Genomic DNA, 19,317 nt, shown 5'->3' with positions numbered 1-19,317 from the left:
CAGTTCTGCAAAGCTGCTGATGTGACAGATCCAAGTACCTACACACACAGACACCCACACCCACTGATCAACCAGATCGCTCCGTACTTTCTGTGATTGTTGTCCTTGTTGCTGTCATCATTATTGATCCTAACATTGATTACTGCTGCCCTCGGGATTTTATTGAACACTGTTACTCTGATGTGATGTGACTGGATCTTAGCCACTCTTTTCCCATCTACTGGTATGCAGCCTACACTGTAGCCCATGTTATTTTGTCATTTGTTCCATTGCCTGTGTGTGGAATTGGATGCCACACAAAAAAAGAAGGGACAGGAGAAGAGTGAGACGGAGAGGTAGCTGGGTTACAACCATGTGACCTCACCAGCTGTTGCTGTATGCTGTTGGGAGAAACGAAGAGGGAGGTGAGGGCCAGGAGCAGGGGCGAGAATAAGAGAGGGAGGGGTGGCACACAATGTGACTGGTGACAATCCCTTGGTCTGCAGAGAGAGAGAGGGAGGGAGGTAGGGAGCAGGGGATGAATAAACACATGCACGGGCAGAGATGTGAAGAGGGAGCTCTCACACACACACACACACACACACGCACGCACCTCCTGATTCAGCGGAACAGATTTATTCGTCACCTCTCCCTGCAGCCTCACGCATAGAGCCTGATGCAAAACACAAGGCAACCCCAAACCCAGCAGCACAGGTCCCGTTCATCATCCCGCTGTCTGCCTGCGTAGCTTTAAGCCTCTGTCACAACTCTGTCTGCGTGCTCGCCGGTGTCCACTGCAGCTAAGGGACACGGGACCGTCTGAGAAGCCACCGGAGGGACGACAGGCGCATGCGAATGATGGGAAACCTAAAGAGCGAGGACCGCATTGAGGATGGACCAGTGATGAAGCTGCGAGACAAATAAACAAACCAATAATAGATCTGTTTCTACCCTAGAACCCCCGGCAGGGGACATGATTATCATTATGGGATAGATGCACAAAGGGGGGGAGAGAGAAATCTGCTCGTTGCCATGGATACCAGCACGCGAAAATTCACGGTGAGGAGATGGTTTTCTATTTACCTGAAGAACAAGGCGGCAAGAAACAAAAACACCTCTGGGTTCTGCCAGGTGGAGGTGAGTGGCCTTAGCAGATCAGTTGGACACAAATGCAAATATGCGTGGATCCGTGTTTGCTGTAAGGAGTGCTGCATCACATTTGCACCATGTGCGTTTGTGGGAATGTAACAGCCCAGACACCAGCTCACATGTGCAGCAGACAGTGGACTGCGTGTGTGTGTGTGTGTGTGTGTGTGTGTGTGTGTGTGTGTGTGTGTGTGAACAGTGCGTGTGCACATGGGAATGATTGTGGAAAGAATGTGTGTTATTTGGTTTGTTTTGGAGTGTTTCAGAAGTCACTGCTGCGTCGTTCTACAGCTGTTGCTGCTTTCCCTGGCCGTGGGGAAGCTAGAAAATAGAGGAGCACGAAGGGAGTCACTGTGCTGTGACGGACACAGAGAGAGAAAGAGAGAAGTTGTATGGAAATATAGTCAGACAGAAACGCTAACGGGCAAACAAGCAACAAGGCAGGCAGGTTGATAGATAAATGGATACAGACAGATTGATTCAGCGGTCAGCCTCAGCAGTGGAGGTTTATTTATAGCCCAAACAAAGCAGCAGGGCAGAGAGAGAGGCAGTGAGTCTTTTGTTGCAGATCTACCTGAATGTTTTGGATATTAATGGAGCAAAACCTCACCTTATCCCTCCCTTTTCTTTGTAAAAGAGTGCTGATAAATCATCTTTACAGGCTACCCGTTAACGTGATTGTTTTATTTTGGATAGCAAATGTCTGCCTGCTTGAGTTTGTTTACCTGTCTAGTCGCCTGTCCCTGGAATGGGATGCTCTGATGCTCCAACAGGAGTGGGTGGAAATTACTCCAGCGACCTTGTTTAAGGAATAAACCAGCAATTAAAGAAAAAAAGGGGGCAATCTGCTCAGTATGAGTTGAAACTTTCCAGCATGTTACAGCTGAAGCCAGGCCCTCAATGACCTCAAAGTGACTGGTGAAAAATCCCATTACAATAAGTTGGACTTTATATTTTTATGTGTGTAAATTAAACCATGGATTGATTTGATCGAAGTGCATCAACATGCAAAAATACTATATAATACAAACTGTTATTTTAGTCACCCATTTATAATTCAATTCAGTTTTAAACAGTAAAATCTACAAAATGGCCCTTAAATATAACCTATTTTGCACATTTGCAAAAACATCATCTTTTCATCTTCAAACTGGAAGAGATCTTCGTCTCTTCATCTTCCTTGAATCTATTGTACGTGTGTTGTGGGTTATAGATCTACATTCTTGCTATTCACTCATGTCAGTAATTGTATGGTTTTAGGCTTCCACTGTCTACACTGGTATGGCATAGTTCGTATTAGTCATTATTGCACTATCAAGATGAGAACCTTTCCTATGTTGTTTTCTTGATGGTACATCAATCTGGAAAATCAGACTGCAATTACCTCTGAATTCCTGATAGTTAGGAAAATACTTTGGAGAAACCAGCTGTTTTATCCTTGCTGTAATGACAATAACATTTGAAGGCTGTATTTATTTTCATGACTTGCTTTGTTGGATGTTTCTGGTTTAAGGGGAACTGTAGGAGGGAGATGGCATCACTGGAGAAATGAGACCATGTGATTATTTTCAGCCTCATGTGAACTTTCAGTCACTCTGGCTCCCAGATTGAGGGATGAATTTCTTTCTCTTATCAAACTATTGCATGAGGATGGGTTAGTAGCTGATTACAAGCTGCATTAAATGCATAAAAGGGTATGCAAATACCTCAGCCAAGTGCTTCTTCAGGACAGACAGAATCTTATCATATACTAAAAATGAAGGTTATCTAACAGGTTTCATCAAACAAGTGGAGGCTAGAAGAAATGATTTATAACCATTGCCCATGTTTACAAAGTCCTGATAGCGTTTTGTACAGAATTACAGTATAAAAGAAGTTGCAGTGTATATCATATTGTCACAATATCCAGTCTAAGCCTTGCCTCTTGTTGAAAGTTGGTCATTCACTTCATTAAGCAGACTGAATAGGCTGAAAAAGGCAGCTTACACTGTGCATGATTTCCAGTGACCTCAGCCAATATCTTGATAGCAATATAATGGCTTGTAGATGACTATCTATCTTTAGGTATGGATTTAATGAGTAATTATTACATTGATGGCCTTTTTAAATGCACATTGAGGTTATAGGGACACAATTTAATCATTGCTCATATGTTGTAAAGTGTCATTTATTATCTTGTTCAAATCTCACCTTAACCCTAATCCACCAATAATGACTTCTATCTTTTCCTTCATCAGGATGACAGTGTACTTAAGGAGTTTGACATCAGTCACCATGTTAAGGAGGGCTGTGAGAAAGCAGACCCTTCACAGTTCCAGCTGCTTAAAGTGCTGGGACAGGGATCCTATGGAAAGGTACAATGTGCAACCATTTACTTACTGCAGCTTTAAGGCTTTAATCTGATAAAAGTGATGGGACACTGACCTTGTGGAAAATATCAGTGTTGACAATACCGGATAAAAAAAAAAAAAACCTTAAAAGGTCTAGAGGGTCACCTCTGAGGCTACATGTATATGGTATAATGATCATGGTGATATTTTTATTCCTCTCAGTTTTATTAGAATATGTGGACTTCTCAGTTGATGATGTCCAAAAGTAAGTGCACATTCGTGTGACTGTTGAACACTTCATCCAGAAACCATCAGCATTAATATGCTGCTATAATTGCCTCCAGTCCTGTGGGAAGTATTTCCAAGATAGCCTGAAACCACACTGCAGGAATTTGCTCCTGCTCAGACACCAGAACGTTAAGGTCAGACAGTGATGTGGTGCAATATGGTCTGCCTCGCAGTCAGTGCTGCAAGTCCTCCCAAAGGTGTTGGATTCAGTTGAAGTGAGAGGTCTGTGCAGATTGGTCAAGGCTTTTCACACAAACTCAAGAAATCGTGGGGGGTTTTTTGTACTTGCTTTATGCTATTGAAAAGAGGCGAGCATTTCTTAAAATGCAACTGTAAAAAAGAAGTGCACTATTGTTCAGTCCACTTAGAACCAAGGTCCTGCTTAACTCTAAAAAACTAGATTCAAATGAGCCAGGAGATGTCCACTCACCTTTTGGCACAGTGAATATGTGCGTGTCTGATTTCAATGCCGCAACTGATTATGCTTTACCAGCCAATCATCTGCTAATGATAAGCCATCCAGTTCTAATTATCTGTAGATTAGCTGCCTTGACAACGGTTTCACAGATCACCAAGTTTATTTAAATTAGTAAAGGCCCACTGATTTGTTAATGTTACTGTAGATTAGAGGTCGGAATGGGCCTTACATGAAACCTCGGCAGATGTTGGCATGTGGCTGCCTTTCCAAAGCTGCAGGCATGGACAAAAGGTCACGTCACAGTGTGGCTCGGACAGCATGTTTACATAGCTTGCTATATGTCTGCTAAATTATTGCAGACCTTGTTTAAATCGTAGCTGTCGTCTCTGTTGCACCGAAACCACATTGATGTGGCTCTTTTATGTAACGTGATGGTAACTTGCTCCAGCTTGGTAACCTACAAATTAAGGATGACTATAGCATTTTTAAATGTTGTGAAATAAAAATGACAAGTTTGGTTTTTTTTCTTTTGTTTCAGAAACGTCACTACAAAAGATCTTTTTTAAACAGTTGCACAAAATGTGATGTTTATGGTAATTATCATTGCAGGTGTTTCTGGTTAGAAAAATAAGAGGAATGGACAGAGGACAGCTATATGCCATGAAGGTCCTGAAGAAGGCAACGCTAAAAGGTGGTTTAGTGCAAACACACTTGGCATATTGCCCCACTGGCATCATTTCAAATAGTAATAATAATTAAAAAATGTTTCTTTCAAACAAAGCCCTTTTGTATCATGTTCTTGTTATGGGGCTATATTTAAAGAAAGAAACAAAACAAGCACAGCTCCACAGAGGATCGCATCTGAGTCATGGTCATTTGTTAAAATTATTATTGGTTTAGTAGAGGAGCAATAGATATATCATTGCCCAAGTTCTCACAGTGCCCTACATTCAAGGGGATTTTGGGTAAAAGAGGTTAGTTTGTACTTTTGATTCAGATAAACTGTTTTGCGTCAGCCGAGATTATTGTAAACAGGGGTGTACTGTAAAAGCAGGTTCAGATGTCATGTGCTGATTTAGTGACTTTGTACAAGCCTTAATCCTCTTAACCTGCACCCCTGGAATCTAAAGAGTTACACTGTCATCTTGTCAAGCAGACAGATGTTGCAATAACACTGTTATTGTGGTTTTCATTGCACTATAAACCAGCTACACTGGATTTAATTTACCTTAATTTCAAGGAAATGCATTCTTATCCTACATTACATGTACTTGTGTTATTAGACTTGTGACATTTTACAGAATGAACTGGCTGAAACTTCATTAAAAAAACTGCCTTCTCTTTCCTACTCAGTTCGGGATCGTGTGCGATCGAAGATGGAAAGAGATATACTGGCAGAAGTGAACCACCCATTTATAGTTAAACTTCACTATGGTGAGTATGAATTACTTATGCTTTTTCAGCATGTATGTGTTGGAATCTATTGTCATTATACATGTAGAATGATATATAGTATTAATAGTGAATGTTTGGCCATTAAACATGGCCTAAGATTTGAAGTAATCAGGTCAGCATATGTACAAGTAATAAGGCAAAAACTCAGATTGCCCTAAATGCTCTATTTCAGAGTTTTTTTCTTTTATTGGTTGTGTGATGTTTTCCAAATAGCATCCACTTAAAGGGAAAATTGAGTTTAAGTAGGGGAAAGAAAGCTGAAATGGCTTATTTCAGACAGTAGATGAACCGAGGGTTGGTAGTAAAGCGCAGTACAGGGCAAATAAGGATACTGTTGAGCTATGAATCATGCAAAGCTACTTTAATAGAGTTAAGGAATAAAGGTGTGGAACCAGAAATGAGCATAGAAAAATTGTGTTGGGTAAGTCAATATTTTTTTAATAAATAAAAAACCTTTTTTGAGTTGGTCTATATTCCTCGTCCCTGTAGTTCTAAATCAACAGCTAGTGTCTGTTTAAATGGGGCTGTGTGCTGTTGGGGGACTTCAGCAGAGCAGTTGGATAATTAGTCATTTTGATCTGTTACACAAAGAACAGGTGACATTTCACAAGTCACTTTTTTCATTGCATACATGTTCAAAAATGAGGGATTCATTGTAGTCTGCCCTTATTTGTATCTATACACAACTGCAGATAAATGTGCAGACTGTGCACAAAATAATAGAATACTTTATAGTCCCCAATACAGCAATTAAAGCCTCAAGACGTGTTTAACTTGCATTTCTGTTTGTGTATGTACTTATGTATTTGTGTAGCCTTCCAGACAGAAGGGAAGCTCTACCTGATCCTGGATTTCCTCCGAGGAGGAGACCTTTTTACTCGTCTGTCCAAGGAGGTAGGCTTCCTGGTTCAAATCATAATCCACTGTTCACTGTTTGTTATGGGAAGGTGTTAGTATAACTCCCATCATTTGCCTGTGAAAGAGATCAAAGACAGTCATTTTTTTGTACTTTAAAGGAGGCACACATATTGAGACAATGTGCCATCGTTTGGTTGGCTCTGGTGAAAAGCAAATTTCATAAGAGAGAGCTCAAAAACAAATATGCGAATCAATAACAGATCAGTTTCCCTTTTCTTTCCTTTTCTTTTTTGCACATTATATTTAATGCATCTGTTCATTTGTACTAGGTAATGTTCACAGAAGAGGATGTGAAGTTTTACCTTGCAGAGCTGGCTTTGGCCTTGGACCATTTACACAGTCTGGGGATCATCTACAGGGATCTCAAGCCTGAAAAGTACTAGCTCATAAACATCCCTTTTATGCATTTTACAAAAAATATTTTGATGTTGATTTTAAAGTTCTCTTCTCCCTCTTAAGCATTCTTCTGGATGAAGAAGGACATATTAAGATTACAGGTCAGTACATCTGACTGAAAACTGTAATTCTCTGCTTTTCTGTCTCTATTTGTCTTCTGACTATGATCCCCTTTTGTCTCTGTCTCACTATCCAGACTTTGGCTTGAGTAAGGAAGCTATTGACCATGATAAAAGGGCTTATTCCTTCTGTGGAACAATAGAGTACATGGCTCCAGAGGTTGTAAACAGGAGAGGTCATACACAAAGCGCTGACTGGTGGTCATTTGGCGTGCTTATGGTAAGTCTTTTACTTTGATAGTCTCTCTACACTTCTGACATGCATGACTAATTTTCCCTCTGAGCATGTAGTCACTCTGCTGGCTTGTATGTTTTGTCTAATAATGAATTAACTGCAAACTCAGTTCTTAGATAATATGCCAGTGCACTGATTTCTTCGTTTGGCTTTCCTCTGGCAGTAAAGCAACTTTAATTACTGTATCTGGCAGATTAGGTCCCATTATTTTCAGCAAACGTGCATCTGCTGGATGCTGCTTGTTTCGCTAGCCTGGTGGCTTACTTTACTAATACTGAGAGGTTAAACATTCACTGACAGCTGGCAGCTACATTAGGTCACTAGGGGAAGATGTCAACCCTGTCTGCCCTTGTCTGGTGTTCAGAATGTACTGATATTAAAATAAACAAATAAATAGCCAAAGATTTCCCAATGTGCTGTAGAGATTTTGAAAAGTAAAAGAGATTACTGAAAAAAAGAGAAATCCTTCACATTGTAATCTAATCTTTAATGTGGGCGAATACCATTGGGTGTGCGAAAGTTAGGTTTGTTACAGTGTTAACCAGTGTATATCTTTATTTTATGCCTCTAATAATCAGCCTTTTCCAGTTAAATGTGATTTAGGTCATGGTATTATGCGTTAATTTTAACAGCTTTGTTTCTGATTTGGCCCATTTGCAGTGGAAGTCAAATGACTAATAAAATTTGAAGCAAGCATGCTAATGGGATAATCCACCTCCACAGCTTCCATTATTGGGCAGACGTGTTTTGACAGTTGTTTTGTTGTGTTTTCCAGTTTGAAATGTTGACGGGATCATTACCCTTTCAAGGAAAAGATCGGAAAGAAACAATGGCACTTATTCTGAAGTAAGACCAGTTATTGTGGCTATTTTATTGAAGCTTCACATCTTCTACAGGATGTAATGTTTAAAAATTTTTATCTGTTTCCCATTTTCCAACTGCATTTCAATTATCTATATTGTATCTTTGATTTCTGAGGGTTGGTTTATAGGATAAGCTGCTTATATAAATCTGCAGTTATTAATCTCAAGAGATCCACTATACCTGAATGAACATAAAAATAAACTGTTAGCAGGCATAAACATACATAAAAATGTTTCTTGGCTTGTGTGTTCAGGGCTAAGCTGGGAATGCCACAGTTCCTCAGTCCTGAAGTGCAGAGTTTATTAAGAGCGCTCTTCAAGAGAAATCCTGCTAATCGACTTGGTACGTATGAAAACCTTGAGCAATGACAATTAAATGTGTTTTTAGAATAAACTTAGATCATCAGCAATTTGTGTCCATTTAGTTAATTTTTGAAGACACTTCTTATTTTGAAGGACTGGCTGCAAAGTAGCTACAGAATACACACTCTCTGGCCTCTTGTGATAGGTACACCTAACCAGCACCTCATTTGAGCAAATATTTTTTTACACGTCACATGTTAGGCATGTAGACATGGTCAGGATAACCTGCTGAAGTTCAAATCTGGCATTAGAATGGGGTGAAAGGTGAGCTAAGTGACTCTGAATGTAACAGGGTTGTTGGTGTCAAATGGGCTGATCTGTATATTTCAGAAACTGTTCTGATCTACTGGGATTTTCCCACATGTGAGTGAGTGGCAGCTCTCTGAGCAAAAATGCCCTGTTGATGTAGAAGAGCATGAATGAATATACAATACATTGAACCTTGAAGCACATGGGCTACAGCAGCAGAAGACCACACCTCATGCTGCTTCTGTCAACTAGAACAGGAAACTGAGGATATGCTTCACACAGGATCACCCAAACTGGACAACAGAAGACTGGAAAAAAAAAGTTGCCAGGTCTTATGAGTGTCAATTTCTGCTGCGACATTTAGATGATAGGGTCAGAAATTTGTATATACATGAAAGCATGGGTCCATCCTCCCTTGTAGGAGGGTTAAGGCTGCTTATAGTGTGGGGCATATTTTCTTTGTACATTTTGACCCCTTAGTATCAAAATATCTCATTTACCTGAATATTGTTAATGACCATGTACATCCCTTTATCCCTTTATAGTGTACCCATCTTCTGATGGCTGCTTCCGGCAGGATAATGTGTCGTGTCACAAAGCTCAGATAATCAAAATGGTTTCTTGAACATGACAATGAGTTCACTGTACTCAAATGGCCTCTATAATCACCAGATTTCAATCCAATAGAGCACTTTTGGGATGTGGTGAGACGGGAGATTTAGAGCAATTGTGTGATCCTATCTAAATCTCTGAGGAATGTTTCCATCACCTTGTTGAGTCTGTAGTATGAAGCATTAAGAAAATTCTCAAGGGAAAAGTACCAGTACTAACAAGGTGTACCTAATATTGAGTCCAGTAGTTGCATTAGCAATCTAAAGTAAAAGTCAAAATTTATTCTAATTTGGTAAAAAAAAAAATCTATTTATATTACAAATCTACCACATATAACATTAGAAATTATACTTTGTCCATTCATGGTTTACAAGAAATTCACTTGCTGAATTCATGATCATTTTAACAGTGATTTAAATGCAAGAGTGAGATAGCTCTCAAGAGCCTTAAAAAATCACTAAAGGCAGTCGTCGCCCGGGAAACGGCTGTTTGACCTGTTGCCCTCTGGTAGATGTTACAGGTCCATCAAAATAAAGGATAAATAGATTAAAGAACAGTTTTTTAAATGCACCATGCCATGGTGGATTTATTTATTTATTTTTACTTTTTACTCCTTCATATTCATAGTTATTAATGATCTTCAACTGAAAGGGTTTGTTTTACTGTGTGAATGATTGTTGTATTGTTTGAATGGATTTTATTTTGGAGGCACCTGCAGATGTAGCATTTCAGTTTTATTGCATCTTATGATTCAATGACAGTAAAAGGCATTGCGATTGATTCTGATTCTCTTAATCTGTGTTGCTTATAGGTGCAGGACCAGATGGAGTAGAAGAAATAAAAAGGCATCGCTTCTTTGCATCAGTAGACTGGAATGTAAGCATAATTTATTAAGAGTATTCTGCAATATACATATTTGGGTACTATAAACTTGTATTATACCGTTATTGTCTTATAACCATTGTCTCTCCCACATTTATGAATAACAATAATCTCTTACTGCATTAACTACACTGCTGTTGTAGTTTTAAGATGCAGTAATGAGATTATTGACCTGAGTTAAACTTAAAATCGGCATCACATGGATCACGTTTACTTGGTATGCCTTGTCAAGACAACTCCTCCTTCACTTCCTCAAGAGTCATCCACAGTCACGGCACTTTGACTTTATGCTCATGTGATGTTGGTTAGCAGCAAAACCCTAACTTCCTTTTCTGTCCATCTTGCCTAACTTTTTTTTGCAACTAATCTTCTTATCTGTAATAGCCTTTGTCTCAGATAGTTGGCTCATGTGCAAATGTTTTCACTAAAGACATTATCCTAACTATCTTTATCTAACCTTGAGACCTCAGCTCCTTTGAATGTACAGTGAAAAACTATTTGCCACCTTGGTGTTCTTTAAAATGTAAGCTGTGCATGTTAAAAAACAAAGCCCTCCTGCACTATTTCTGGACTGAAACATTTGTCAACAGAAGCAGAAAAAATATTCATGTCATTTTTATAAATTTGAAGATTGCATTTTCGTTAGACTGAGTGGGCTATTTCATTCACATTCCATTCATCCAGAGTTACTTTAAAAAAGTAACACATATTTGTGTTTGTTACACACCACCAAGCCTGCTGACCGCCATAAAAGGGGATTTGGTTTTTTTTCTCCTTTAAATCATTTTTAAAAGCAGAAATCTCAGCAAAGCAATCATAGACTCATTTGTTTTATTGATTGTAATCACCCTCCCTATAAATATCTGCTCTGATCTCTTAAAGCACCCTTCCTTTTTAATCACAGATGTTTGGAAGGCTTGGGACTCTCGTTTATCTGCTTTTGTGAATTATGGCGCTCTTATTTCTATCAGAATCCACTATCATCGGCTTTACATGCTCACTAATCTCTGCCCTCACCGCGGGCTCCCATTGCTGCCCTCCTCACTACATTACTACCTGCTCACTTCCACACAACATGCTCCCATTTACACATGGTGTTGCTGGCTTGATGTGACAACTGTCAGTAAGAGGCTTATGCTCTATTCTGCACTATGCTAATTAAATCACTGTACTCTATCAGGCAGAATGATTCCACCATCATTCATCAGAACCTTTTCTGACTTTGTGGTCTTAGCCTTTCTTTATCGTCTTGATCTTTGAAATGGTGAAGACTTGTAGCCTCATTTTCTCAACACTATCAAATGAAAACCAAATGCTCAAATGCATCAAAACTTCCCAATTTCTAATAGTCTCTGTTGGTTACTTTCCATGTTTGCTAGTGATAGGAACCCAGGAAGACTGTTCTCTTTAATGGGCACTGCAGTGGTGACATCTGCAGGCAAAACTCAGTATTACAGCATGTGAGTTTCTGCTGCTGTATGATAGGTATACAACCAGCCACCAGTGTTTACTTCATATTATTTATAAGAAATTTTTTTTTCCCATTATTGGATATTCACATTTATTCAAAAGTCCTGGGAGGTGTTTCAAGATAGGTGCCAAGTTGCAGCACTTGCTTCTAGAAAGACTTTGTTGTATTCTGTCACATTCTAATTTGCTCTACTTTTTTTTTTTTTTTTACTTCAGTTAATGAATAATTGAATATGATAGTCAGTGAAAAACAAAATATTGTGTATGATGGATGGTTGCGTGGTGGTTTGCACTGTTGCCTGAGTTCAGCTCCACCATCTGGGTGGGGCTTCTCTGTGTGGAGTTTGCATGTTCTCCTTGTTTTTCCGTGGGTTCTCTCTGGTTTTCTCCCACACTCCAAAGACATGCAATTATTGGGGTAATGGATGATTTGAAGTTGCCCATGTGAGTGTGAATGGTTGTCTGTCTCACTGTGTTAGCCCTGCGATAGACTTGTGACGTCTTGCCCTATGACTGTTGCGAATGACTCCAGCCCCCCCATGACTCTGACAAGGATAAGCAGAAGAGAATGAATGGATGAATGAATGAATGGATGGTGTAATAAGTGCTACAGTTTTGCACAGTGTCTGTCTGCTAGCTAATGGTACAGTGGCTGTACCCAGGGAGGAAAAAATGATAAAGTGGGATAATATCACTCCAGACAGAGAAAGGTGTAAGAAAAAATAGATTATTTTCTAAGGTAAGGACTACTTAGCAAGTCATATTATAATATGACAAAATAAAGTTGTCCTAAATCATTTTATATTTTTTAACTGGATATTTTAACTGTATATTGGATCTGTACATTGTCTGGATATTTCCAATTCTGAAAATATATTAAAAGAAAAGTCCATGTTAATCAAAGTTTATACTTGACTGTAAGTGTAGGCTAAACTGGGAAGTTTACAGGATACAGTGATGAACTGGTGCAGGGCAGACTTATTCATAGAAAATGCTCTTAAACTGGTTGTTGTTCTCTTTTAAAAAAAATTTTTTTGATTTAATTTGTAATTTAAAAAAATATTTTATGAACTTTTTATTGTTTAGTATAGCTCTTTGGGCAACTATTTTTCTGTGTTTAAATAAATAAATTTTACTTATTGTCTTATTTGTGTGCAAACTCAGCAAACTTGTGGGCCATTTTTATCAGATCTGGCTGAAATAATCTTTTTTTCCCCCCAAACACGCTATAGTCAAAACTTTTACATCGTGTTTTCTTCTGACTTTTATACCACCTTTACAGATCATGTGTCATTTGTGTTGAATTCAGCTGTAACAGTTTCCTGTTCCCCATTTTTGTTGTCCTCATTCATAGAAGCTGTACAAGAAGGAAGTGAGGCCTCCTTTCAAACCAACCGTTGGCAGACCTGAAGACACTTTCCATTTTGACCCCGAGTTCACCTCCAGAACACCTACTGGTAACTAAAGCATGTAGACACACATGCAAATACAGAAGTAATGTATAGGTTATAGGCGATTGGGTTCAATGAGGAACAGAAAAAAAAGAAAACTACCATACTGATCAATCGTTTTTACTAAACTTTAATATTTCTAAAACACTGTCAAGCACTCTGCAGACGTTTGGTTCAATGTGTCTTGGGATATCCAGATTCTCCAGGCATCCCTCCCAGCGCGAACACACACCAGTTGTTTCGTGGTTTTAGCTTCGTTGCAACTAACCAAACTCAGGAGTCCAGTGTTGCTACAGTAGCGGCCACTCCTCAAGAGCTGAACATCAACCCCATCGCACAGGTATAACTCTACATCTCTACATCCAATTAAATCACAGACTAGCACACAGTTTATGTATTTAGGTTTCTGACCTTTCCAAACATTACCTCAAATAAATTCCCTGTCAGCAACTACATAAGTCATTTAACATGTGACTCTAATATGTGCATTAAGTATAATGTTGTAGTGTTTGTGCACCTGACTATGTGTTTTCTCCATAGCATCTCTGTGGTGATCTGGCCTTCGGTGATGTTTATGATCTGAAAGAAGAAATCGGACACACGGGAACCTCTGTCTGCAAAAGATGTCTGCACAGAATTACTTCAGTGGAGTATTGTGTGAAGGTAGGGGACACTTAACCTGAACTGCAATTTATTTAAATACACTATTGATTCACTCTTAGCTTTTAGAGCCTCAGCAGTAATATTCTTTACTATGATGGTGTTGAATGTAAACAGGGCTATTTGTTAGCTTGTGAAATGACTTTGGGGCTGCTTACATATTAAAATAAAAATGTAGTCAAACTGGACAAAACTTGCATGCTTCCTGAGCCGTAACTCAGAGTTAGTCATTGTGAGAAGTTCAGCATGGGAATATATAATAAAACCACAACATATTTGTTAGGTATGTTTACATATCATTGGTGATCCTTCATGCTAATATGCTGTGCACATTTATGTCAGATTATTGACAGAGCAAGGAGAGATCCCTCAGAAGAGATTGAGATTCTGTTAAGATATGGACAGCATCCAAATATTATTACCCTGAAAGATGTAAGTACAACGCATGAGCCTGCAGATCAGTGATTTTTAATTTGCATGTAATTTTTCCTAAGCATTTTTACTTCTTTAAAAGATATTTGTTTGTATCTGTCTTCTGCATTCACCTTTACCTATAGGTGTTTGACGATGGCCAGTGTGTGTATCTGGTTCAGGAGTTACTGAGAGGGGACGAGTTGCTGGACAAAGCTCTGATGCACACAAATTTTACTGAGAGAGATGCATCAGACATCATCTGCGCTCTAACCAAAACTGTGGAATATTTACACTCACAGGGGGTAAGCTGGATGAAAGGAGGCCTTAAAAATTAACCTTTGAATTTAGGTGCTTTTTTTTCAGTATAGTGCATATACTTTGCCACAGCTCCATAACTTCAGAGTTCCAAACCTCATTTGGCATTAGCATCAGCACAAAAACTGTGTGCTGAGAGCTTCAATGGCAATAGTTTCCAAGGAAATGCAACTCCTCTAGGTATAATGTGCAGGTGTCTCAATACTTTTGTCCATGTAGTATATTTATATGTATTTACATTATTAAGGCTTAATGGTGACTTGTTATTATTTTTTCCAGGTTGTACATCGAGACTTGAAACCCAGCAACATCCGCTATGCAGATGACAGTGGACTCCCAGAATGCATCAGGATATGCGACTTTGGTTTTGCCAAACAGCTCAGAGCTGAAAATGGTTTGCTGATGACTCCCTGTTACACAGCTACGTTCATGGCTCCTGAGGTACATCAGCAGTCATTACAAGATGCAGCTCAGTAACACTTATACAAATAATTTTACAGATATCTGTGAGTGGTTTTCTTTGCTTTTTTTGTATATGTGCAGATTTTGAGGAAACAGGGTTATGATGCAGCCTGTGACATCTGGAGCCTGGGGATCCTGCTCTACACTATGATAGCTGGGTGAGTTTATAAGGTCTTAGTACAGTTTCTGGTGGAAAGGTGTAAACTGTATGTAATGTTGCGATTTTCTTCAAAGACTCCCACAACAGCAATAAACAGGATGTCTGAATAAACCCCCCCCCCGGTGAAATAATAGTGAGACAATAAGAGAAAATGTCTCAAATCAGAAGTCATGGTTTTCTGGAGTCATGCATTTTTTATTAGATTGAATTGCTTTCTGTAAGTGGACATTGTTGTTGGTCAGTTTCAGCCCATTTGCCAGCAGTCCCGAGGACACAGCAGAGGAGATTCTGGCTCAGATCGGCTGTGGGAAATTCATTATCACGGGAGGGAACTGGGATCTGGTGTCAGAAGCAGCCAAGGTTCAAACATCTTAATGCTTTCTGATTTGCATAAAATGGAAAGGTTTGCCTCTAGCATTGTAGTATCAGTGCAGAACAAATATATTAACTGTTCATGTCCCCATTTGTTTAACAGGATATCGTGGTTAAGATGCTCCATGTGGACCCTCACCAGCGTCTGACTGCCCCACAGGTACCATTAGTCCATAACATAAACTGGCCTGTCATATGGCATATTCTGCTATTAGTATAGTGTAGGTCCCACCTTGACAGTTTTTTTTTCATCATGATATAATAAATATGCTATAGATATGAATTTTATTAATTTATACAAAGCAACCGATTAGAAAAGTGTATACAAACTGAAATTTTACATACATATCATTTTCTTTAGCCCAGATGTACACATGTGCACTGAGCCTGATGTTCAAACCACGACAGTATATTGTGTGTTTCACTATATACCTACACTGTTTGCAATACTACAGATGTACATTGTTATGGTGTTACTATGTTATATAGATTCTATACATTCAGAGCTGGTATCAGTTTCACTGTGATGCTTTTCAGGTTCTTCGTCACCCCTGGATTGTTGAGAGAGACCAGCTCTCTGACAAATGTCTCACCAGACAAGATCCACTCATTGTCAAGGTCAGACCCTTTGTATTGTATGTAATTATGAATACAGATTACTATAGAGATAAGCATATTATCCCCTGTATCGTGCTAATATAGATAGAAAAATCACGTGTATATCAATTGCTCAATCTAAAATCTTCTAAGGAGACCCCCAAAGAAAAGTGGATGTTTTTAATTTTTTGGGGTGGGTATTTTTATACTGTAGCTCTTACATTTTATGCTATTAATGTTTTGAGTTTGTAAGGCTGCTACCTATATCAGGTCACTGTAAGAGAAACTTTATGTCAGTGGGACTTCCTGGTTAAATAAAATATTCAAAGAGCTGTTAAAGTGAATTCTACCTTAAAAACAGAAGTTTGGTTCATTTTCGATGTTTAATGCAGAATAGTCTTAAAAAGTATCTAGGAAAAAAAAACCCACTTAAATTGTACCTGAAAGTATCAGATGTATTTGGACAGAGGAATGCAGCTTATAAATCGCTCCATTTTTACCAGTAGTGGTGCTGATTTACTGGTATGTCCATATTTTCAGTATTAGAGTGGTCTCCTATTAAACTGATTAATTTGCACAAAAAGAAGTAGGATTCAAAGTTGCATGCATAGCTTTATAACTGTTTCAAAGTAGTCCTCAAGGTCTGATTAGTTGATAATAAATATAAGTAGACAATTTTAGTAAGTATAATTCTATAATTTCATACATGCCACAAAAATCTGTTATTGTTAAATTGAAAATGCATAGTTAAAATACTAAATAATCACGAATAGCCCACTGCAGAGTAGCCACATATGGTAAATGATTTATTAGTAATGCTAATAGGTTAACCTCATAGATTAAGTACACATTTTTATTATAATTTAACATAAGCTATTAAGGTACATAAGATGCACTTTATCTATGCCAAAGCTTGGGAATTCTTTTGTTGCAACAGGTAAAAAATTATTACAAAAACTATATATATTTAATAGCTAATATCTAATATAATTAAATGGGTAACCATCAAATAGATGCTTTGGTCAAGAATTGCTTTAAAATGGCTCTTTTGATAGTAAAAGTGTCACTTGGATTACACAAACACTGATCCAATACAATGCATTCTACTTTTATTCCACTAGGGGGCTCTATCTGCCACCTATTCTGCTCTGAGGCGCTGTGCTCCTGCCCCTGTCCTGGAGCCTGTTCAGTCTTCTGGCCTTGCTCAGCGGAGAGGGATGAAGAAACTCGGGAGTCCAAAAGTCACTTCAGATCCTAAGGAAAAGGAATAGCCTCAACCATCTGAATGCAGCACAAATATAATTTTAGCTTTTATTCATAGACCCACATTCTAAAAAGCACAAATCACATCTAATAAACTATAACGTGACAATAAAGAGGCCCACTTGTATTGGCACCAGGATTAGCGTCAAGTCACTCAGTGAATTGTTTCAATTTTAACAGCTTGATGCACTGATATAAAATTCATCATGTGCACCTTCATTGGAAACTGTGAAACAGAGTGGCTTGAGGAAGTCAAATAATAGACCTCAAATAAATTATTCTCAATTTTGAAAAGAGAATTTTCAATTCAAACATACAGACATTTTATTAAATCAATTGTAATCTAACTTACCCGTCCTTTGGAAGCTGGCCTTGATTTCAGTTGGTTAACATCCTTGGTCATATAAGTGGCAAGGCTGTCTTACAATATACACAAACTCTTATCTGCCTTGAATTACTGTATATTTGTAGGAACTGCTGCAGTTCAAAGTAAGAAACGGTAGACTGAAAAAGGAGTATTCAGTGCCACAAACATAAAAGTAGCAGTTTGGTTTATATATTTTTGTATGTCAAGAAAAACATAGCATTTCTTGTTCCAAAGTCATAACTTACACACACAGCATCTCTCTTAGATTAGCATATTTTACTCCAATCCTCAGACTCACGCCTGTTAAAAATGTAAATATCCTACCAAAGGGAATTATTTATTTAAAAATGCCATCTACATTAAGAACCACTGGATGTTGCACTCGAGCACCAGCAGAACAAAACAACCTAGCATAAATATATATATTGTACAGCCGAGGTATAGTACAATTAAAAACACCAGAGGCCAGTGCCACTGGCACCTTTCTGTACCTGTTTTTTTTTTTTGCCAGATTCAGCTGCTTTCATATGGTGTTGTTCATGTCTGAGGTGGAGCAACCCTTGTTGGGAGACTTTAGTCCTCAGCAAGTCGTCATTCAACTGGAGTAACATCATTTCCACTTTACCCATGTCTCTTCTGTTCTGCTCCTCTGGAATATACAGCTACAGAGATACTGAACAGCTATGCTCAAAACACAAAACACACAGGGAGAATGTGACTATTTACAGAACCTATAGCAATGCCATTTAGTCTTTTTGGTAGAAAATGTGGTCAACATTTTTCTTGCATAATTGTCTTCCACAGCCTTTGATTCACTGAGTAGTCTTTAAAAGAAAAATCGAGAGCATTTGATTCTCTCATACATGGCACACTCTGCAGTCTATACATTTTAGACAACGTCCAGCATAATTCATCAATTTGCATGTGCTCAAATGTGTTTATCAGTAGGCTTATATTTGCCATTAGTGTCTGAAAGCCAAAACATTGGAGAATCACTGTGTCAGATTTTTGTATATACTGTCTAATGCTGCTGCCCTGATTTTATCTAATGAGATGTTCACTCATAAAGACGAGGTATGATAGAACAGGGTTTTTTGCAGATACTAGTAGCACTTTGTGTTGTACAGTTAAGCCGTAGCAATGTAGATTATAATGCTCCACAAGTTAGAAACATACTTGCTGATCAGAGGTAAAACGTTTTGAGATGTGCAAGAAATAAGCACTGTAGTAGAGACAATACATTCTGGACACAGTTTTGTTTGCCAATTCAAAAACTGTGCGTTTTGTTGCACTGCACAACGGCAAAAGGTGTGGCTGGCGAACTGATGAAACTAAGTATGCAGTATGAGTATGTGTGTTGTACAACCGTAAAAGTAATGTTGTATATATTGTTTATTAATTTAGACTGTACGTACTGTTGTGCAAAACCAACAGTATGTTGTATCAGCAGGCTTGGTTGTACAACTGTCAGCAACCAGGAAGACCGATATATTGTTTAGCAAATATATTGGGACTGTACATATTATATTGTGT

The 19,317-nt window shown here is 38.5% G+C and overlaps 1 protein-coding gene across 1 annotated transcript; it reads left to right on the top strand.

The window, feature by feature from the left end:
- Positions 1–101: 101 nt before the first annotated feature.
- LOC100698564 (ribosomal protein S6 kinase alpha-2) lies at positions 102–19,115 on the top strand. The gene is made up of 22 exons (XM_003442310.5): positions 102–1,116; positions 3,363–3,479; positions 4,771–4,852; positions 5,515–5,595; positions 6,431–6,510; positions 6,804–6,910; positions 6,994–7,031; positions 7,127–7,269; positions 8,060–8,130; positions 8,402–8,490; positions 10,183–10,247; positions 13,078–13,180; positions 13,372–13,514; positions 13,715–13,837; positions 14,177–14,266; positions 14,392–14,550; positions 14,843–15,004; positions 15,107–15,183; positions 15,428–15,545; positions 15,661–15,717; positions 16,095–16,175; positions 17,276–19,115. The coding sequence occupies exons 1-22, from the start codon at positions 1,012–1,014 to the stop codon at positions 17,423–17,425; spliced, it is 2,241 nt and encodes a 746-aa protein (XP_003442358.1). The 5' UTR covers positions 102–1,011; the 3' UTR covers positions 17,426–19,115.
- Positions 19,116–19,317: the final 202 nt, after the last annotated feature.

The sequence above is a fragment of the Oreochromis niloticus genome, linkage group LG1, assembly GCF_001858045.2.
Source record: "Oreochromis niloticus isolate F11D_XX linkage group LG1, O_niloticus_UMD_NMBU, whole genome shotgun sequence".
Lineage (NCBI taxonomy): Eukaryota > Metazoa > Chordata > Actinopteri > Cichliformes > Cichlidae > Oreochromis > Oreochromis niloticus.
The sequence above is the reverse complement of the archived record's forward strand: the minus strand, read 5'-3'. Positions and strand labels throughout refer to the sequence as shown.

Bases quoted from the DNA above. Each gene is read 5' to 3' on its own strand.
- LOC100698564 (XM_003442310.5), top strand. From the start codon at position 1,012: ATGGATACCAGCACGCGAAAATTCACGGTGAGGAGATGGTTTTCTATT. The intron at 7,270-8,059 runs GTAAGTCTTTTA...TGTGTTTTCCAG, and splicing joins GGTCATTTGGCGTGCTTATG to TTTGAAATGTTGACGGGATC. The intron at 15,718-16,094 runs GTACCATTAGTC...GATGCTTTTCAG, and splicing joins AGCGTCTGACTGCCCCACAG to GTTCTTCGTCACCCCTGGAT.